Source organism: Protopterus annectens, chromosome 16.part0, assembly GCF_019279795.1.
Source record: "Protopterus annectens isolate FY-2018-M chromosome 16.part0, PAN1.0, whole genome shotgun sequence".
NCBI lineage: Eukaryota > Metazoa > Chordata > Ceratodontiformes > Protopteridae > Protopterus > Protopterus annectens.
Window position 1 is genome coordinate 716007252 of NC_056750.1, and position 23521 is coordinate 716030772.

Consider the following 23521-nt stretch of genomic DNA (forward strand, 5'->3'; position numbering starts at 1 on the left):
GTTCTTGTTTCTTGGTTTGATGAAGCATTGTTTTACTTTATGTGAAAGCGCTTATCGTAGCGTCAATAAATTCAGAGAATTTATTTGTTTTTGTGGTAAAACCTGGTTTTATTTTATTTTTGCCATGCAAGTCACAGGTTCTGCGTGTTTTGATTAAGTCTGACAAAGGCTGAGAAAAGAAAGGTCTAGGTCTGGTTTCCAAGTTCTTCTTTCCCTTGGCAAAAGAAAAATTGTGGAATAAAATATTCTCTCCTTAACAGCACTGGTTCTATGATCCCCAGGAACAACATTTGTTGGATAACTGAAGGAAACAAGAGAAGTCTGTTTTGGCAATATGGAGGAATTTCCTGAAATGGAAGGAGGACTTACATTCCTATCTGCATACGTACTGAGTAATCTCAGATCCTGCATGTCTGAAAATATCTAATGTCATTGAAGAAAATGCAGATCTAAAGTTAGAGAAAGCTTTTATGATACTGCCAGGGTGTGAGGGAGGATTCTAAAATGGGCAAACTGTCATTCTGACTTTTTAGACTATCCTTGTTTCTGGGAGCACCCCACTCCTCCTCTGTTTTTTGCAAGTCTGTTTGCATGTAACTTGCTGAGATAGTTTTGTTTCCCGAAAAGAGGTCATGAACTGGAAGGAAAATTCACACAGAGGAGGATGGCTGGAAAATCTGGGCAATCCCCTGAATTAACTTCTCATTTTTATTAAATCCTTTCAGTACCTTAGCAGCAGAAGGACCAAATAATACCAGTTTGTCAACTGGAGAGTTTACAATCTCAGCTTTTGACATCTTAAGGCAAATTTTGTGAATGTAACCAACCAAATCTTCTCATAACTGAGCCAGTAGTAACTGATCTTAATAAACCATAAGATGAATCACAAGAACACTTTAAATCATGTTCAGTTACCTGAGAAACAGAAGTAACTAAACTATTAAGAAGAAGATTAGCATTCAACTTCCACATTCCCAAAGAATAAGAAGTTAAATCAGTAGTTTCAGAATCAACCCCCCCCCCCCCCGAGGAGAATTAACACATGAATCTCCCTTCTCAATAACTATTCTTTTTACTTACTATCAGAGTGAAATTTTTCTTTATTTTACTAGTCAGTGAGAAATCAGAGCTTAAAAAGACTTGAAATAAAAGTTTAGCAAAGCCTAATAAAATATTCCTTGTTCAAAGTCAGAGAGTGGGGAAGCAACATGTTTAACTTTTCCCTTTTTCATAGGTGCCCCTTAGCAGACAGACTCACTCAAAAGCAGGGACACTAGCTCATGAATCAGATATCTTAGCCCAGCTATGTGGAAAACAAATCAACCATTCCCTCGACTGTGACCAACAAAAGTGGTTCTCACATGCCTGCAAAGGACACCTCTATAGCCACAGAAGATGTTCCTAAACCCCAGTCCTTAGTGGCTTCTCATGGAGCTACACCATACGGAACAAAGGAAAAAGATATGTGGAATGAAGAACCAGCTATGGCCACAGCAGAGTCACCCATCAGCAGCAGAAGAAGCCTACTTAATAGACAAAGGCTCCAGAGAATATTTCTTTTTCTTGTGGATGGTGGAGAGAAGAACTTCAGTGCCTGTATCCTGCTCCATTGTTCAGCCGAAGAACAAACCTGAATACAGTTAGAGGGGCCTTCCAGAGTTGGTGAACATCCAGACAGAAATTTCATTAACTGAAAAAATAATTCAGTGACATTTCAAAAACACTTCTCAAAACCCTAACTACAGTAATGTGCACAACTATTTAATTTATTTGCCATTTGTTAAATGGGTTGGTCTGGCTGGGCAGGTGCCCTTTTTCAGCAAAGACCAGAGGAGAAAAAGTTCCAATTACAGTAAAGCATTTTTACAATCAAAAGGGTATTTACATATACAATCAAATACAGAATTTGAAATATACAACCAAGAGAGGTAGCATACTGCATAGATAGATAACTGCCGAGATATGGGGAGAAAAGCTCCCATTATAGTAAAGCATTTTTACAAATCAATAATGTATTTACACATACAATCAAATACAGCATTTAAAATACACAAGCAAGAGGAGGTAGCTTAACCTTATTTTTTTTTTCTTACAATGTAGGCAAGGAAAAAACAAACAAAAGTTAAACATAGAAATAAACAATCATGTTTCTTACAAACACAGGAAGCTCACAGAAAAATCAGTAGTTTGGAATGGGAAAATGTTGACTTATTCCCTACTATAGGGGGGCATGCAAGTGTCAGAGAGAGTGATCCGTGCACGGAGTGGAGTGAAGAGGAGGGGTACAGAATGAAAGAGGAGGAAGAGACTAGAGGTAGAAATATAGAGTGAAGATTAGGGTAACAGAGGGAGTGCAGGAAATAAAAATTGCTTCATAAACTTGATTTCAATAAGTTTTCCTAACAAAATTGAAGTACAAGTTAAACTAATTTGTGACAACCCATAAACGTACAAGTCTTCACTAAAATACACAACCACCTTCTGAACTTCAGACCACATATCTCGTATTCTTCAAAAGGTTTTGAGGAGGGTTTTCTCCAGAAGGGTTCTTACTGCTACTTGCTTTCTCCATTGCTTTTGCCCACAGCTCTGCAGCGCTGATGTACTGCGTAGGCGCGCAATACATCATAACTGCCGCGGATGCCAGACATCTGCGGAAGGGCAGTAAACAGGCATTATACTATGCCATTATTTAAGAAAAGTAATAGTTTCTTTTCTTAAATAATGTCATGGTATAATAGCAATAACCCACTTATGGGTGTGGGTAATGCTGTATTTACCCACGGTTGGCTTTGTTTAGTCCCTCGGGCTTCGCCCTTGGGACCAAACCACGCCAACCATGGGTAAATCCAGCATTACCCACACCCAGGCGTGGGTTATTGCTATAGTGCGATACCACACAACATGCAGTAAGCTACAGCAGAAAACTGCAGGGAACTGTTAACTCAGCAATGCATTTTGGGTAAACTGAACATGGTTCATCACAGATTGCTACCATATGTTGTGTTTTGAAGGTTTAGAGACGTGTGACATGAGCACACGGACAAAAAAATAATTATTTTTACAGCACCACAGAAATTATGACAATATGATGCAAAGTTTGTGAAACAGCACAACAGAGCAAAGTAAATTTCTCAGAAACCTGTCTGAAACCAACCACTGGCCAACGCATTTTTTCAGAGCGGATTTAAAAGCATAAGCACCCAAGTTTGAAAACAAGGCAAAAACATTCATCCTGTAAAAAGTACAAAAATGGAAGGAATAAAAAGTGATGCACCATAATTAAATGCAGCAAGTTTATCACTGAAGATTTTATGGCAAAGAGTGGTAGTTCTTCTAGTATATTGAACAAGTCAATGTGAAATTCTGAATGCATGTCAAAACAGAACAGGGCAATACCACAGCTAAACTAAACTATTCTGCTTATCTAAGCGACACACAACTTATTCACGAAATTTCAAGTGAATGCAAGTAACACTGTACAAAGACACTCATATATACACTCATGCTTGAAGCTGCAGTACCATAACAGAGCTATATTTAAAAATGCATTTTTAAACTTCAACACAAAGGTGATAAGCTTCAGATCAACAATTTAGCTATTAAAATGAGCTACAAACCATGGTTACACATTACAAAAGAAAATATTTCAAAAGGACATGCATTACTTGTCCTATCTGCCAAAGGTATATGTGAAACTGTAGCCTTGCTGACATTTAAGTGAGGCCCAAATGGTGAAGCTGTCTATTGCATCTTACTTTAATATGTCAAGATAAGTTTCTTAAATATAAGAAAGGTTTTCTTTTTGCAAACCTACAACAAAATAAAAAAAATTAATACTTTTCATAGATCAACTCCATAATTTAACAAAAAATAATGGGTCACACCTGACTGAATAGTAATGAAACGTCCACTCTCCCATGCTCATCATCACAGTAGCCTAGACAAATCAGGTATCCATACAAGTCGGTAAACATTTTTTAGCGCAGTGTTTTAATGTTGTGTATGGCAATTTCTTAACAATACAGCATAGTTCCTGTCCTATCCACCAATTTGCAATATAAAGCTAACATGAAAACTTCACAAATGTTACTAAACTATTTCTAGTGCATGACCTTTGTTTTAAGCAAAGTGCTGCCAGTGTGTCCAAAGCTGAACTTACAAAAGAATCTGTATTTGTCCTATGTGGCACTGCACTGATCAGTAGTCACCATATGCAGGCACAACCCAAGAAAATAATCTTGGGAACAAAGTAATCAAGCTACAACAGATTAAAACAATACCCAGACGTACATATATTATTTACAGTATAAACAGAGATGAAAATTAAAAAGTGTGATGCCAAGGAAGTGAAAGCAAAATTAAACAGGTTAGTGTGATGCCAAGGAGTGAAAGCAAAAGAAAACAGGTTAATACAAGAGGGATTTGCATACTAAGAAATAAACATGCAATTAAATTTTACTGTACATATATATATATATATATATATATATATATATATGTGTATATATATATATATATATATATCAATGGCAAGTTAGCAGGTAAAATGATGGGGGGGGGGTGCATTTGATTATGTGACCTTTACTCATGTGGATTGATGCCAATTGGCTTGCAGTTGAAGATGGGACTAAGTTCCTTCCTGAAGTTAGGTTATTTGGACATTTTGTGCCTGGTACACTGGAGAGAGGATCTTGAAGTGGAATGAATGCCATTCAAGACAAGTTGCATGGGCTGTGGGAAGCTGATTATCACGAAGTCAGAGGTGTACTGGTGGTGGAGGAATTGGTGATGAAGTGAGAAATGAAATCAGAGAGATGGTTGGTAGCACACTGTCGTTATGAATGGAGACAGCAACAAAAATAGGAAGGCTGTACTCAAGCTGGAGAGTACAATGTCTTTACCAATGGCAGACCTAGTGGCAGAAGGGAGGAGAGATTTGTTTTACTCAGAAAAAGCAAGGTGTGTACCTTTGACAGTTTTTTTTCCTAACTGATAGTGGAAGCACTTGAAGAAATACGATTTCTATGACAGAGTTGGTTATATGCAAAATTAGGTGCATTAAAACACACACCCACACCTGGCTATTCTAACCCTTCTTCTCACAATGCTCTTATAACCAGGGCAGAGCTTTCTGTAAAACCATTATTATTATTATTTTATTTTACATTTGTTAACTGGAAAAGTCTACCGGAAACACGTCCACTTTCAGTGGAGGCCCAAGGAAAAAAGCTCCACACAAGATGAATTAAGTAAAAAGATGACGTAGTTATACAAAATAAAAGTGTTAACAAAACAATAAAGTGAGAAATACAAAAGTTATGAACATTTTGGAAGAATCCATCATTTGTAAGTAGTAACAAGTATGCAATAATGGTACAATTAAAATTTAATTCCAAGAATGCTCATCCATCGGAACACAAAAAAATATATTTTTTTCCTAAAAATTGCATCAGTTGCCTTATTCCTCTGGAGAGGACGGGTGGATAATTACAGTTGGCTCTGGGTCATATCCGAGTTTTCTAGTGTTGAAAGTGGCGAGATGGGGAGGAAGTGGGAGTAGTGGATATTGTTTGTTTGGGGAAGGATTTAATAAGTTTTCCAGACTGTATGCACGATGGTTGGTGAGACAATGGTTAAAGACATGCATAACAGTAGGATAGGTCTTCTCTGAAGTGGTACTAAACAGGGGAGAAAAAAAGTCAGAGAAAGGAGAGAAATCTGTATTATACAGTTACGTAAATTTTCAATGTCACTGTTTTAAAATACATAACCAAGATAAAGCAAGGGAAAACTGGCAGTTAGTAAAAACAAACAAACACTCTGCAGCAATATTGGCATTTATGAAACCCAACTAATAATACCATTCTGAAAGATAAGTAAAACATCTGTACCAGTCCACAGTAAAACCACTATAAAACCGAATCAGTGTTGAACACAGTCACAGTTGTACAACCGGATCAAGAATCACATCCCTGCACTTTCACAGATAAAACAACTAACATGTAGATTTAACTCTTATTACATAAATGTTACCAACTAATTTAACAAATCTAATGCACTCAACACATCAGTAAGTGATGCGGACACCAACACTGCTACCTTTTCAGTTATCACCATGATATATAAAAACCTTACTTATGGCTTTACAAGATGTCTAGAGGAAATAAACCAGAAACTGACAATAAAAGCTCTGCCTTGGGAAGAATCTAGCAGCTGTTCAGCAAAAAGAAATTACACTTTCATTTCTGGAAATGGAGATGGCTTCCAGTAATTTAGATTGAAAAATAAATCAAATGCATTCAGAGATGTTTGGAATAAGTAAAACACTGGATGAATATATAAAAATCAAATTAACAACTGGAAAAATACAAGAAGCAACTTATTATTCGGATAAACAGCTAAACTTCAAAAATCAAAAGGATGAAATGAAGAAAAGGCTGGCTTAGTAAAAGGCTTGTCAAGAAGTATTTCAAAAACAGTAACGTTACACAACAGAACATGGAGAAAACCTGGGATTTTCTGCTGTAGCAGAGAAATTTGAGGAAAACGACTGCATTAATTTTATGAAAGTACAAATAACCAACTAGACTAGAGTTCTATAGCAGGATTTACACCTGCCAAGTAGCTAAACTCTGGGAACTCCCAGCCATTGTCTCTATAGGCAACTACAAACCCTCATCAACTCAAATCACAACTAAAACATTACCTTCTTGCCAAACCAGGATTTGTCACTGTGCACCTTCACCTGGGTGATTTCTCAATCTCTTAACTACTCATCTCATCCTCTATTTCACCTTAAGTCATGCACAAAATGCCACAATTTCCATAAATATTAATTTACAAACATCCTCACACCTGTTAAGTTCTCCATTTAATACCTTGTCTCTACCTCAACTCTTTATCCTTTTCACCCAAATCCTTCTAAACCCAAACTACTTCCTCCTTTACATTTTTATTCAGATCCATGACCTTTCAATCTTACTAAATCTATCCACCAAAAATACCAATTAAATTTATTTTAACTCAGTTGTAACACATCAGGTGGGGTAATGATCCTATGCATGCATCTCTCATTTAATTTTATCATGTTTTCTCTTTTTAAATCCACTCATGCAATACTTTAAAGTAAACCTGTGACTTTTCTTTTATGCACAATTACAATCCATCTCTGCTGAAGCTTTTCTCTCCCAGACCTCCACTGATAAGGGACTTTTCCCAGCAAACAAATAATAATAAATATGTTTAATAATTGAGAAGGCACACTGCGTGTAATTTACAAATCTGGCCAGTAGAAAGCAGCTGAGACCAATATTAGTAAATATGCAATCATGCTAGCAGGAAAGAATTGTTCCGGACAAACCTGTGGCAGAAAGGCAAAGTATGAAAACATTTGGAACAGCAGTGTGCTTGTGGAAAACTTAAAGCTATGTACTTGTCGGTTTTCGTTCTTCCTCAAATGATGGGTCTCAGATTCAACCTCAGAGCCATCCTATGCCTCTGTGAAGGTCTATAGCTCAAGTTCCTCCCCTTACCAAATCAGCCCCTTCTCCACAGCTACCTCAGATTGAGTTTGCCCTCTATTCAGCTAACTAATGTATGTCAAAGTATTACCAACCATTACCATCCCCTGAAAGAGAGGTAAAACAGCTATAATCCAAAGACAGAGCAAGAGGACGACAACATCGGAGATCACATGGAAAGACAGACACCAAAAAAAAAATATCATGACATACAAGGAGACTATAAAATGGGGAGGGGGTTGGAGGGTAAGAAGCTGAGGAAGGATGAAAACAGACAACACAGATGCAGCATTATGGTGAGTGCATAACCAGTACTGGAGGTTGCCTTTTTCATCTTCAACTGATGGCAGAGAATCCCCAGCTACAGTAACCTTGGGTAGTCAACCAGGAAGTATATTCCGGAGTACAGTGGAGCCAAATGATGCTTTTCTCCTAGATAAAACTTCCAATTTGTAATGAGTTACAAAGGTGCAAAGACTTGACCATGTAGCAGCTGCACAAATCAGCTATGAAAGCTTTTCACCAAAAAGCGGATGATGTGGCCTTAGATCTGCTGGTATGAGCCTTAGCCGATTTGGGCAATGATGAATCTAACTCCGGTAGACAAAAAGAATGCAAAATCATTGATCCACCTAGCCAAGGTTACTTTAGCTACTGCTTTGCCCAACTTCGCAATGGAAAAGGAAACAAAACAGTTATGATTTTCTTAAATCTTTAGTTATGTGAATTATTCATCCGAGTTGTCTAGGAACATCCAATAAGTTAAGTATGTATTCTCTCTTATTTGAAAATTTTGTAAAGACAACTGTAGACTGACTGACTGGTAAGGGCAGTCTAACACTACCTTAGGCAGAAAGGAAGAATTAGTCCGAACAGATACTCTGTCCTTATAAAAAACAGATAAGGTGGCAGAGAAGAAAGCACCTGGAGTTCCAATACCAGTCTAGTTGATGTAATGGAGAACAGGAAAAGTGTTTTCCATGACAAAAAACCGTGAAGCCTTCAGCCTAGGAAGAATTAAAGGGAAGTCAATTCAAAGCTTAAAGAATAACCTTAACAGGGTCCAGAGTAAAAAGGTACCCTTAAGAAAGCCTTACACAATTTCAAACAGACTAGACAAGAATTTCTTTCCCTTAGGTAAAAATTTGAAATCGGAGCAAATTGCACTTCAGCTGTCGAATAACTAGTGCCTTTACTGAAAATGGAAGCGAGGCAGGCAAGAACAGCTGGAACAGGTGCCGAAAAAGGATCGAATAGACTCCGACGTGCCCAAAAATAAACTATTTTCAACTTGTTCTTATAAATCTTCCTGACAGAAACATTTTGAGAGGATGCGAGGATGTGATGAACTATGGAACAAAGCCTGGAGTTCCTATCCATCATTGGAAGTGGAGAAGCCATGCAGTTAACTTGAGGGATTGATTGCCCAGGTGAGGAAACACAGGTGAGCCAGAAGGTCCCGAGAAGAATCCAGCACTCTGGGATCTTACTCTTCCAATGCAATGGGGAGAAAGACGTATACAAGACTGGGTAACCAATTGTGAATCAGTGTCTCTTGGTGACCCCCCCAATGGAGGGATCAGGGCAAAGTACCTGCTACATTTGGAATTGGGAGAAGCAAAGAGGTCACAGCATGGTTTGCCCCCAACTGGCAAAATATCATTTGCACCACTGACAGAGACCACTCATGAGGAAGTAAACTGAACTTGCTCAGTTTTGTCTGCTAGCATGCTGGTTTTCGACAGAATATGCACTGCCAAAAATAAGTGGCCAGAAGACCTCACCCACTGCCATACTCTAATTGCCTCTGAAAATAGGGGGTAGGATCAGGTTCCCCGTTTGTTGAAGTACCAGACTATCAACATGTTGTCCATCTGAATAGCAATCATCATTAGGAGTAGGACATCTTGAAACTCCTGCAATACCAATAGGACTGCTCTCATTTCTAGGATATTAAATTGGAAGATTTGCCTCTGAGACCATGTACTTCGGACTGTCCTTCCAAAGAAATACACCCCCCCCCCCCAAGTCGGAAGGCATCCACTGTCACTGTGGCCTTCGGCAAAGGAATTAAAAAAGGTGTGCCAGAGAAACTTCTCTGTGAATTCACCAAGCTATGTGTTGTTTGCAACTATCTGTAATATGAATGGGTGTGGTCAGAGGACAGCACCCTACACTACTGAAGTTGCCATTGATCCAAGGAGCTTTAACATTAGCTTGGCTGCAGGAGAAGGAAGACAATGAATGCACAAGGCTTAGTTTCATAAGTTGTCTGCTCTTCTCTGTGGTAAACATGCAATCTGTATCACATCTAGATGGGCACCTATGAACTCCACAGATCAATTACAGGTGAGACGAAACTTTGTGTAGTTTACTGTAATGCCTAAGTCAAGGACATAGAAGGAATAAGTAATCCCTAGATAGGATTAGTAGAGAGAAACATGGTGGAAGCAGAAAGCAGCCAGTCTTCTAGATAAAGAAACACATGGAATCCATGCAGTCTCAGTTGAGCTGTGACCAGTGCCATGCACTTGAGGAACACCCTGGGGACTGTGGCGAGACCAATGAGTAGGGCACTGAACTGATGGTGACTGGTTCCTAGCTGGAAGTGTAGACATCTCCTGGGGCAACTGTGTAGCTTGATGTGGTGGCACGCATCCTGGAGATCTACACAGCACGTTCAATTGCCCTTCCGTAACAGCAGCAGAACTTTGAGTACTTTAAAAACTGATTGACAAGACAAAAAAATTGGTCTTAGGTCCCCTGTCTTTTTGGCACTAAAATTATATGGAGTAGGTTTCCGGATCCTTGTTGGTCTGAGGGGACCACTTGAATGACCCTTTCTCTCAGCAGCTTTTCTATTTCTATGGCTGCTGCTGTTTTCCTCTGACTGGATGGAACATCAGGAAGCCTTCTGCTGAGTTTTGGGTGTAGAAGGGTAAATGGTAAGGAATAATCTCTGGATATTATACTCTTCACCCAGGTATCTTTTGTGATGGCTACTCAGGTTTATGGGTATAGAGCTAAGTACACTTGAGTGCCTCCAGAGTGCAACACTCGGGGAAACTCGTTTGGGACACTGAAAGGGCTTCTCCGAAATAGCACCTCTGAAGTCCTGATGTTGCAGGCAACCTCTGCCATAGGGGTGGCACATTCCATTAGAGTTCTCCCCTCTGTGGCAAGTGGATCTCTCTCTGTTGGAGTCCTGGGCAGAACCTTGGTTCTTGCTGAACTACATCTTTCTGTCACATCTCTGTTTCTGGGAAAAGGTCCTTTGAGGACTAGAAAAATGGACTCCTGTGGAAGATAATGTCTTCCAATCTTGTTTGCTCCTAGACAGTCTCCTTCACCTTAAGGACAAACAATGTGGATCCATCAAAGCAGACACTGATGAATGAAGACTTGAAGGGCCCCACAAAATCAAAAAGGTATATTCAATCACGTCTAACAGCTACTCCTGAACTTGCAACTCTCAAAGCTCCCTCTGAAATATTAGAGATCAGTCTCAAGGAAGCATTCTATAAGGACTGCAGGGTGACCAGTTGTGAATATACAATCTTCTTGTCATCAGCACACATGGACCTCGACAGAGTAACTGTCTGATCAATTCCTTCTGAAATCTTATAACATGTGCTAAATAATTTGGTGACCTGAAAGCAGAGGTCACTGAAGTGTACACATGCTTTCCTCATCTGCCAATGCCCTGGACTCTGTTAGGGGGATGTACAAATGAACCCTCTTCAACAAGTTATTTTTTAGTGGCTACTGCAACCACTGCATGCAACGGGGGAATCCTTGATCCAATTTGCTCTACCCTTGGGTGCAACAAGATACTTGCCCGGTCAATTGGGAATAGGTTTCATGACATCGGGAACCTTCCAAGCCCGGTTGGATACAAGGTCTACCACCTTGTCTGCTGAAGGGACTACCAAAGTCATAGGTTAGCCTGTCCGCCTGCTCCAACAGCTTTGAGAAATACTGACTTTGTTTGGTGGTGGGGGGGGGGGGGTTGGAAGACCAACCACCTTTCTGTGTCAAAGGTTCAAGTACTTCACAGAAAGACATGTCCTCAATAGGTGACCTGGGAGACCCTTCCCGTTCAGAGTCAGTGTCTTCGATTAACGACTCTAAGTGTCTCCTCTTACATGTACACTTCCAAGTGGACTCTAAGGTGGAAGATTAGTGAGAGGACTCAAGTATCAGCAGAGTTCTGAAAGAGGATAGGCCTGACCAGAGAGGCTGTCCTGATGGATAGACCCAGCAGCCACAGCATACAGTTGAAGATGGGGTGGACCTGAGAAAGGGCAAGGATGTCTTGTCTACTGAGGTGGAAAAAAAAAGCCCTTCACTACGTTAAAAGCTGAAGCCATAGGAGAACCAGTCAGTTGAATGGACAGAACCTGCAGATGCCTGTGCAGGATGGAACCCAATCACCCAAGCTCCAGCCTCAACGCAGGGTTCAGTGCAGTGGTGTCTGGTGCCAAGACTCAGATGAAGGGACAGCACCAAAAACATTGGACATGTACCCAACCCCTGGATCCATCTCGGAGCCTTCAGAATCTGACAGAGTCTGAGCAATCTGGGTCAAAGAACGTGTCAGAGTCAAGAGCACCAACCCTTTGGATCTGACAAAACTCAAGCTTGGACGTCTTGGGTTCAAAAATCAGCAAAACCACAAGATGGAATGGAGAAGGAGTCAAAGGCACGGGATGCACAGGATGGAGGGTCACTGATTCAGTGGGAGACGGTGATCGAATAACACCCAACTGAATCGGGGTTCTGAAAAGCTTTCTCATTGTCCTGCACACATCTGCTTCTATTAGGCTTCCTAGATAACCTAAGGGAGGAGAAGGCTGAAAGTGTACAGAATACCCTTCATGGACTGTCCTTCAGGAAAATTAAGTGCATCCTCAAAGTCACTGGATATGAAGAGAACTCGGGGTACAGAGACAAAATGTCCACTGTTTGCCTCAAGAGGGGAACAGCTGTGCCTCTTTTCAGAAGTGCAGCTAGGACTTATCCGAGAAGGAATCCCTGAAGTCCTGGTTCTGCAGACCACTGCTGCTGTGAGGACAACATCTTCCATTCGAGTTCTCCCTTCTGCCTCTGGAGGGTGTCTCCTCGTGAATCTTAAAAAGGACACTGGGATTTCCTAAACCACATTTTCTACCTCCTTGCCATTTCCCTGAGAAAGGTCTTTGAGAAGCTAAAAAAAAAAATGCACACCCACGTTAGGCAGGGTTTTCCCCTCTTGTTCACATCTGGAAGGCGTCCTTTACCTTGGGACTGAACAGAGAAGATTCATCAAAAGGTGCATTGAAGAATGAACAACTGAAGGGCTCAGCAAAATCACAAAGATGCATCCAGGCACGTCTCCAGATGGCTATACCTGGACCCGCAGCCTGTGAGGTACCTTCTACTGCAAGGGAGATCAACCTCATAAATGCATTGGCAATAGACTGGAGGGTGGCACACCTGGACCCGCAGCCTGTGAGGTACCTTCTACTGCAAGGGAGATCAACCTCATAAATGCATTGGCAATAGACTGGAGGGTGGCACACATGGAACCGGAAAGAGATTTGGCAAGCTCCTTGGTCAGCTCTCTTTGTAACCTCAAAAATATGCCAACTAATTTAGCAACTCAAGAGCAAAGGTCACTGAAGAGTACATGATCTTTCCAAATCTGTCCAAGACCCTGGACCTCCTGTTACAGGGATGGACAGGAAAACTTTATTCTACCAGTTCTTTTCTAGTGGCTGCAGCCACAACCATAGCACTGACTGGGACTCCCTTGCTCTACAGTGCCCAGTCCTGGGGGAAGCAAACTTTTGTCTGGTCTTTTGGGAATTGGCTCTACAATATTCAGCTCCTTTCATGCCCAGTGAGAAACAATATCTATGAGGTTGCCGGTCGGGGGGGGGGTCACCCAAGAAACAACTGTGCCGGACCCTAAAACCTTCAGGAACACAGACTCCTCCTGAAAGGGAGTGTCAGAGGTCCAACCACCTTTTTGTTTTAGGACCTCCAGAGGCCTCCAAAGAAGATATCTTTAGGTGGTGATCTGGGAGACCCTTCCCCTCATCAAAATCTGTGTCCTCCATGAAAAATTTCTGGGGGAGAATCTAAAGTGCCTCCTCTTACGCGTTCTCTTTCAAGGGACTTCTCAGTGTGACACTCTGGGGAAATGTCGGAACAGATGACGTCTGATGGACTGGCTAAAAACTAGTTTGTGTTGGCTGTCCCTGTGAAAACGATGGACAAAACCCAGAGCAAAGAACTGGATAAGGCAGGAATGCCTGATCCTAAGGTGGCAAGGATGTCCCTTCCTTAGTCAAGGAGAAGGCCCTCTCCACAACCTCAAAGGCAGAATGCCTAGGGAACACACAAGTCAATGGCTCAGGAGCTGTGATTTCTTGAACCACTGGCTCCTACAATTCCACCAGCACTCCACCCAAGGAGGGAGTCAGACCCAATCTATTCAGAGTTGAAGTCCCAAGGTGAAGAGAGAGCACTGAAAGCTTCAGAGTCAACTCCACCCCCCAGCTCAAAATTCAGAGCCTGTCAGCTCAGGGGAAGCCATCAGAGTCAAGGAAGAGATAGATGGTCTTCAGATCCAATAAAGACACCTCCAGAGATCTCAGATCCAAGGTTTCAAAACAGTGCGTCGGAATGGAAAAGGAAAGACCAAGGGGGAAAAAGACATAGGACAGTTCATAGATCTGATGGGAGTCACAACCAGGAGACTCCCCATCCGACTCTGCACTCTGAGAAACTTCTTTGTGATCCTATCCACATTGGCTTCTGACAGACCTAAGAGATGGATGTGCTTGACGGAGGACTGGAGTGTCTTCAAAGAGATCTCTACAGGAAAGGATAAGGGAACTGTGACAAAACTGGATCTGCCAGGAGCAGAAGTGTACAGATCTGAAGAGATATACGTTTCAAAGTGGTCATATCCAAAACAGATGGATCTGACTTCTTATTCAGTTTTGAAAGGGGCTCCAGTAAAGGAGCAGATGTGGAAGAATGGTCAGGACACCTCTTACAAGACTCCTTTTCCTTGGAAGCAGACTTTGACTTACCCATATCAGACCTTTTGGTAGGAGGCTAAGCCACAGCAACTGAAAAAGTAGAGAAAGAAGGAAGAAGGCCTCTTAAAATGGACTTATTCTTCCTACTGTTTAAAGCCCTGGAATTAAAACCAGAACAGATTGAATAATCTGCTTCTAAATAATACACAACCAACAATGGCAATACAGTAGCTAGAAGAGAAAACACTAAGGCCAGAAAAGTTATTATTTTTTTTTTTTTGCAAAAGAAAGAAAAAGAGGAAAACTACCAGGAATGGTAGGACAGAAATACTCAAAGTAGCAAAAAAGGAAGTGTACCAACGATGGTACTTTAACAGGGTACAGAAAAACAGCAGCTACAAAGAGAGCAGACATAAGCTCAAAACAGGTAACTAAAAAGGAGCGGAAATTAGCTAAGACACTATGGGGAAACTAGGAGTACAAGAGAAAATAAAAGCAAAGAAGAAGAGAGTTAACTACACAAAAACAGGCTATAAAGACACACTCAAAAGCAGTGGGATCAGCGTCTGAAGCTGATGGCAGCAAACAAGAGCTGAGGTTATATTACGCTCGCAGGGCATTGTGGGTAAAGGGAGGAGCTTGAGAGTTCTAGGATCCGATGATCTGGTAGAAGAGGCAGAGTTGGATCAGAGTCTTGGATCAGAACCCATCAGTTGATGAATGAATGAAAAGGACATCATAGAGCTGTGTCCTATGGTCCAAGTGTGCAAAGTTCGATTCTCTCATCCCCCACTGCTTAACTGTGTGACTGAGGAACTCACTTAACCATACAACACTCCCGGGATGAGTCTAAAAAAGAAAAAGAGATCAGTGTTTTACCCCGAAAAACAAATATAAATTAAAAAGTATATGTTTTTGTTATAAAAAAGGATTGGGAACATCTAGGGATGGTGTGCAATGGTTTTAAAAAAAATTACCTAAAGCGGGTGACTGAAGATCCTGCACTAGCTGCTAATTATCAAGAAAACATTGGTTGGGAAAGACATTAAGTTAAATATCCACTGTAATGAGAGATTTTTAATGAAAATACATTGATGTTGAGTGAAGAGTAGGCCATTAGTGCAAAATGGTTAGCACCAATAAGGTGAATTAATTAAGCATAATAAGTATGACATGTCTTGTGAGTTTTTATGATTAAACAAACTGGATAAGAGAAGGAAAAGTAGTACTAAGTGAGAATCAAAGTGACAATACAGACTAAACACAGACACTGACATCATAAATAATACATTGGAAATGGGTGAAAAAAGTGAAATGATGTAAACACAAATGTCATATTAACAATATTGAAATTAGTTTGAATATACACTAGCCTTGCTATAAGGTTAATGTTAATCACTGTTCAATGTCCTTAAAAATAAAAATGGTGTGATTAATAAAACCACAAGTGGGTTTTTTTTCAGATGTGAGAATGGAGCCCAAAAACACCAATATCATAAAACACTTTATTAAGCACTTTCATCTCAATATCAGACTTCTTCATAGTAAATTAACACACATGTTGACCAGATTAAATACATACTCCTGCACTACTATTGGTGAACGATACCCTACCAAACCCCTCCTATTGTTATAACACAAATAATTATTTCTAACAACTGCCTAAATAAAACTCATCTATACATATAGAACATAAACATATAAATGCCATATCTTTTAATTACACACTTGTACAAATCTTCACACATATAAAAATACATATGAATAACCTAACATTTTATACACAGTGTGCAGATTTCAGCCTCAATAAGGGGCTTAAAGAAATTTTATCATTCAACCCAGGAAATTCACTGACATTACTTCCAAATTGAAATTTCATTTTCTTGAACTCAAAAAAAACATCAGAAGGGACTCCCCGGTGTCCCAGGTCAACATGATCAAGAACACAAAACTTAAATGAATGTGTGGGAAGACTACTGATATGTTTAAAAAGGGAATTTGTCATTTTTACTATTAATATCATAAACGTGAGAGTAAATTATTTGTTTAATGGCCATTTTTGTCTTCCCAACATAGAATCAGTCACATGACTGACAAGAGTGCTATATACACTACTACTTTTGAATAGCAATCGTACTTTTTCACTGCTTTTATTGTACCAAAATTCTTGATTTTTATCTGCTCCTGGTCAACCATGTACTTACACTGGGGGCAGCTCCCACATTTGAAACTACCACCTTTTTCTAGTTCTTTACCAGTTCTCTCTAACATTCTTTTAAAGGAATTCCCTTTCATACACCACTGTTGGTTTCTTGCCTAACAAGGTCCAAGCCACAACTGTGTTCAATGCATTAAAGTCTGGCCTGGTACTGTCAAAGACAATTCTGTGCATTCATTTCAGAAAACCACCTACGACTACTGCAATTCAAAGAAATGAGTTATGACACTTCCCAGAGTCGCACCATCACTGTCCTGTTTTCCCAAATGGCATACAGTAGTGCCTGGTAAGGACTTTGCATCACATGGTCTTGTGTTCAGGAATGAAAGGCAACTCTGTCTTGCCTAACATTACTATAGAACACTACTGTATAATGGCAACATACTGTATTACATGCCATGCCCAGACGCTACAGTGGTTATTTGGTAAGACACGCTTTGCAGCACTCTACTGGCTTACAGCATAATACTTTACACCATATGTTTGAATGAATAACAAATATTATATATGCCTTTACTACTGGGATTATTACCATACTATGGCAATTATGAGAATATGATGTCCTGCGTTCCTCCTGCTTCAGAAAGCTTTACAGCATCACATGGGAGGGAGGCAGAAGGTAATAAACATTAGAGTCAGGGATTTTCCCACCACAAACAGATGCGGGGAGATTTTCTGATGTTGACACTAGTATGTTGCTTAGCACTAACCAGTAAGTGACATACTAATAAAAGAGAACTGCTGAAATCACAGCTGTTAACTCTATGCTGTTGGGAGTCCTGTAACTTATACTACAGGACCCAGCATATACAAACACTTTTGGGCACTCGTCAGCAAAACAGTACATAGGTGGTTGGGGTTCCATGGAGTAGAACTATACATGGGATCTTAGACAATCCTACTCCTAGGTGTTGGGGGTGTTATGAATGAGATAAGGTTGTGTGCCCACTTCTATAGAACACAAATCCCAATGTGATAATGTTCAATGTTTGTCTAGCCTTTTATTTTTGAGGCAAGAAATACCAAATGTCCACTACATACGACAATGATCCACAACACAACTGGCAATAACATAGGATCATAGGAGGTTACTAAGCTAATGGCCCTGAGGCCCTTCCAAGCCTTGCCAAGAGTTTATCCCCAAAAAGAAACCTCAGTCAGCACCTGTCGCCCCTGTCAATGAGGAACACAGGTGGAATCCCTGGGACAAATTTGAGGTTTCCCATCCACTCATCAAGGTTGCACTCGAAGAGGGCCAGATAACCTTAAAAAGTCAGTTATCTAGCTATACTGCTTAAAAAATCATGCTATACAGCCTTGCCTCTACAGAAACCAGTTGAAATACAGACCTCATGGAGGTCAGATCACAATTACTGTCTTTGTGTTGCAAGTCTCTTGACATAGAGATTATTTTGATACAATTTTCCAATGTGAAATAATAAAGGTGAAGGAAGCATTCAGGAACAAACAGGCTCATGTGACATTCAATGTGTAACTCCAGACAGGAGTATTATGTTTCAGATTTTACAGCTTCAAGAACCACTTTCAATTTCACAAACTATAAATGTGTCAAAGAAGAAGTTGGATCAACCACCGCTTCATTTCAAGATTTACACAATACTACTAACTGAGAAATTTCCAGTTATAACAGATTCCAGAAAAGGATTATTTTCAAGTTTCTACACTGAACCATATGAATACATTTTACAAATATGTGTGCTTCATAAAAAACAGTTTGATTCAGTCTCTAGAACAAACATGTTCTGTATAGTCACTATGCAGAGAAGGTCAAAAAGAACAGGTTACTTTGTCTTCTGCTTTTCAACACATATGCCCGAACCAATCTGGTGAAGTCTTCAAAAGGCAGACAGGAAAAAAGCAAGAGGAAACCAGCGCATTCAGCAAAGAAACTGAGACTGTACATAAGGGAAGACTTGTGACAGTCCAGCACAACTGTTGAAGAAGGTAGTAGAGTGGCACTATATAGAAAAAGATGACAACAGTTGACATGACATCATGTAGGAAAAGGGGTGTTGATTATGACAAATGGTCACTATAAAAAAGACTGAAAATGCTTTGGACAATTGTAACAATTAGCAATTACCCAACAGTGCCTTCGCTTGTCTAGGCTCATCAGTTTCCCAAAAGGAAACTTGTCATGCCTGCCCTGGGTTACGTGAGGAACTGTTTGTCCCTCCACTCCACTAACAGAACCATCTTCTTGGACTGCACTGAGAGGAAGAACAAATGAATAGAAATATGCAAATAACTGTAGAATCAACAGTTTTGAGGATGTACGGTATACCCTCATTTCGTCATAAGGAAGTTGTATGATGCAAAGTGAAAAAGTACGACCTCCAGATCTGACAAATGTCGACTGCCACTGTTGCAAATCCAAATAAGCGAATGCACATTGGCATTCGCTCATTTGAATTCGGCATTCCGGCTGCAGATAGCACTATGGCAGGTATCAGAAAATGAACCCTTTCCCTTACTGTAGTGCGATCTCGGAGTTTGCATATTAAAGTAGTGGGGGGTGCAAGGAGGTTTGCCCTCCTGCATAATGATGTTTGGAGACATTCGGAAATGTCTCCTGACATTTACTGTTGTGCTGCAGTTCAAAAATGGTCATTTTCCAGATTACCATTTTCGACATTTTTTTTGAGAAATGTTGTGTTTTTGGCATTTAAAGTTGCACAATTGTGCGATCATACAAATGCCTAACAAATGATGGTATACCGGTTGTACACACTCGTGTGTGTATGTGTGCATGCATCAGTAATAATTTATACTGCATCTGACAGCAACAACTTGAAATACAGTACAGTCGCAGTAACTTAATTCATTACATGACAATCTAATATATGAACAGTACACACTCAACTTCTGTTTGCGCATGCCTCTGCTTCAACATTTTATGTATATATACACAAACACACACACACACACGTATGTATGTGTGTGTCAGAACTGTAGCTAGCTTATCTATCACACTGTGCAGTTATTTGAACTGACAGCTCCTCAGCTGAAAGTTAAGGACAGCAAAAAAGGTTCTTCATTGAAAACTGTTTGCTACAAATGTAGTAAGAACATCACATTGCACAAACAGAGCACTTCAGTGCATCAACCGCAAAAGCAACAGCATTCATTTAAGAAAGTCAGTACATCACAATCGACACCTGCCCACCACTCTAACAGCTACCACTATGAGCAGCTATCCCCTTTGCTCACCATACTTGCAGCTCTGGTGTGCGTGTGTGTGTTTACATACCTTATATTTTGAATGTAAATTACTTCCTCCAACAATTACATTTCTTACATATACTCTGAAAACATTAAGAGGAAATATTTTACACACACACATATATAAATAAAAATCTACACACACTAATACAGTAAAATTACAGAATGTTCTGAAAGTGTATTAATGTCCTTCAGTGTGGGAATTACAGGGAATCAACATACATTTCATGGATGATGAGCTGTTCCTATTCCTCTTGGCACCTCTGAGTGGCCGATTATCTCTAAGGAGCAAGTCATCACTGCCCTCTCCAAGGCAAAAAAAAATACAGCCTCCATATGACCTGATAACATCCAAGGCTGCATCCTACATGAACTCAGGCAGGAACTTGCAGCACCATTAGGCACCCTATTCAACCAAAGCCCGAGTACTCACTTTGTCCCACCAAGTGGACAACAGCCACTGTCACCCCTTTGCACAAAGATGGTGTGTATACCGATCCAGGAAATTATAGACCCATCAGCCCAACTAGCCTGATCTCCAAGGCCATAGAACGGATCATCATGGACCTCATTAAAAGGACTTTGGCAACCTCCAAACACTCAATCCCACACAGTTTGGTTTCGGCAAGGGGAGGTCACGTCTGTTAAATTTGGTTGACTTATTTGAGACAGTCACCAAAGCCACATACGAGGGGAAAACGGTGCACACTGCCTACCCTGACCTGGCCAAAGCCTTCACTACTATTCCCCACTCGGGTATAATATATAAACTCTCCCAACTAGGCATCAATACATATTTTACCAGGTGGGTAGCAAAATGACTCATTGATAGAACCCAACTAGCCAAAACTGGGGAAGCCACCTCAAGCAGTAAATCTGTAATATGCAGTGTACCACAGGGACTGGTCTTGGGGCCTCTGTTGTTTGGGATATACTGTTCTGAAGTGCAGGCCAAAACCAGTGTGCTATGCAAGCTGGGCATTGTCGTCAATCCCCCTAGTGATGTGGACATCCTCCGAGAGGGTCTCACCCAAACAAATGACTGGTGCCAAAAACATGGCCTCACACAATGCCAAAATATGCATCATCATCCCCTTTGGGGAGAGCAATGTCCCCACAAATTATCACATTAATAACAAGGTCCTAAGTATGCAATTATTCATGAGGGATTTGAGCACACAGGTTGACAGCAAACCAACTTGTCTGTGACATCAGTAAGACTTGCTGGTGGGACAGAATTGTGTCCCAGAGACTCCCCCCTTCCGTGAAACAGAGTCCCTCTCCACGTAAAGCAGAGTACCTCATTAACCCTTTTTAAATGCAACCTGGATAACTAGATGGGAAAAATAAAATACACCCCTGGGATTCCATCTGCATCCCTGCTGGCAGGGCGATCAGGTGCTGACTTGTAGGAACATGGGCTAAACTCCTGGCTGAGCTTGTAAGGGCCTCAAAACCAATAGCCTAGTAACTTCCCACGATTATTCCTTCAACACCCACTCTGTTGGCCATTATTACTTGTTTACTGCATTATCATGCTCACTGTGTAGCACACGATTAAAGAATACTGGGTATTAGACTTTGAATGGTGGATTTTTTTTTTTCTCCTTAAAGGACTATGTCACATCCACTGGTTAATATGTGGTACTAATGTACGATCTTTTTAAAAGGGTGCTGCAGCTTATATCCAAACAACTGTCACCTCGATGGAGGGTTGCTAAATTCTCAGATGTTTAAGCAGAAAAATGAAATGTTGGCACTGCAGCACATACATGCAAATAATGTAGTCCCCCCCCACCACCACCACTGACAAAGCAACTGCCTTACTGTTTCGGCATCTGCAACTAGGGTTGCCACCTTTTCAAATGGCCAAAGTGGGCCATTTTTGGTACAACCAGATTTTACAGGCAGACACATACCCACGGTCACTACAAAGGACAGAACTTAACTTTTTTGCCTAAATAAAAGCTTATTCTTCTAGCATTTTAGTTGCTTATTCTGTTTCTTATAACATTTAGGTATTTCAGATACAGAATAACTGTTTAATGTAACGATTACATAAAATATAGGAAATATTTTTGTCCTAAAATCTCAGGATATTGGCCATTTTTACAATTTTTTTGGCAGGACACAACTGCCCAAACAGGGACTGTCCCTCGCAAAGTGGGACAGGTAGTAACTCTGTCTGCAACACCAAGAGTAATAAAAAAAATTTCCTTTCCAAAAAACATCAGGCTATTTGTCAAGTTATTGTGTTTATTCCCCGCAGAATACAACTGCCCAAATCATGTATGTCCCGTGAAAACAGGATCTTAAGCGTACATTAACTACTCTTGGTCATGAATGAATTCTTGAAGTGGATAGTTCCCTTTAAACTTATTGCCACGCCTACCACTCATTCTGTAGTTTCCTGTTTCAGAGAGTAGAAGCATGCATGACTACTTAAAAGGCCTGAAACAGGAAAGACCTCACTACACATACCTAGCGCTTATTAGGACGTTTGTATGAAAAAAGCTTGGCAACACTTTAAAAGGAAAATGCAGTCAGGACTAACACATTAAACCGCAAATGCGTTGCAACAAAAATGCTTCAGTCAATGTCGTTTTCTTTTCCTAAGAAAAACCGCAACGCCTACTCGTGAATTTCACATCTTAGTTTTAGCAAGTCTACGAACTGCCTACCATTACCTGCCAATGCAGGTGTCAATAGGAGATTAGAAAGCAAAATGTTGCAAGGATATACTCCGGCAGGCCCCACCTACCTTCACGCAACGAGAGCACTTGGCCGTTCTCACCCACAACAAAATCTATTTCCTGGAAAACGGAATCGTCCCCGTTGGTGGGTCTGAAGCACTGGAGCTCTGCTACATTTGCATTAACCACGGCTGTAGAGCCCGGCTGCACTTGAAGTACACCGTACTCCATGCTTGGAAATAAACGGATACTGACAATCTGCAGTGACCTATTCGCTTTCCCTGACCACAAACTCAAAATCCCTGCAAAATGTAACCCATCTGTTGTCGGTTTCAGTCAAAAGAACTTCTAAAATCCAAGAATAAACAATTACTCTCTCTGTCTACCCACTATTCACATCTCCCATTCAGGACTGCAGTTATTCATCTACTAGTAACAGCAGCCAATCCCCTCTCGCTCTCGTAATAATTCACATAACCACACGAGATTCGGTTGTGGTAAGGGGATATGGCATCCTTGGGGGAACTGTATATCTCTCAAATGTACAGATTCTCAGGGAATGTTCAGATTTTTGCCTCGTACTTTTGGCCCGTTTTTCATAAAAATGGTTTGTTTGTTTTTTTGCTGGCAGACTATTGGCAACTAATTAAAGATGGAAAACAGAAAATAATGGCAGACGTTTGAGTTTCAGACTTCATACCCTCCAAAATTTGAATTAATTTATTTATTTGAAGTTTGTTAGCCGGAAAAGTCCACTGGGCCATTCCAAGCCTGTTTTCAGTGGCGGCTCAGGGAGAAAATTTCCTCAGCAGA

At 40.6% G+C, this 23521-nt stretch overlaps 1 protein-coding gene across 2 annotated transcripts in view; it reads right to left on the reverse strand.

Moving 5' to 3' along the window:
* LOC122790475 (zinc finger protein 521-like) overlaps nt 1-23120 on the reverse strand; it is a 3214752-nt gene extending 3191632 nt beyond the window's left edge. For both annotated transcript variants that reach the window (XM_044058016.1, XM_044058015.1), the window contains exon 1: nt 22777-23120. In XM_044058016.1, coding sequence (XP_043913951.1) covers nt 22777-22939 — 163 coding nt within the window. In that variant the 5' untranslated portion in view covers nt 22940-23120. The remainder of the gene's footprint in view (nt 1-22776) is intronic.
* Between the last annotated feature and the right edge of the window lie 401 nt (nt 23121-23521).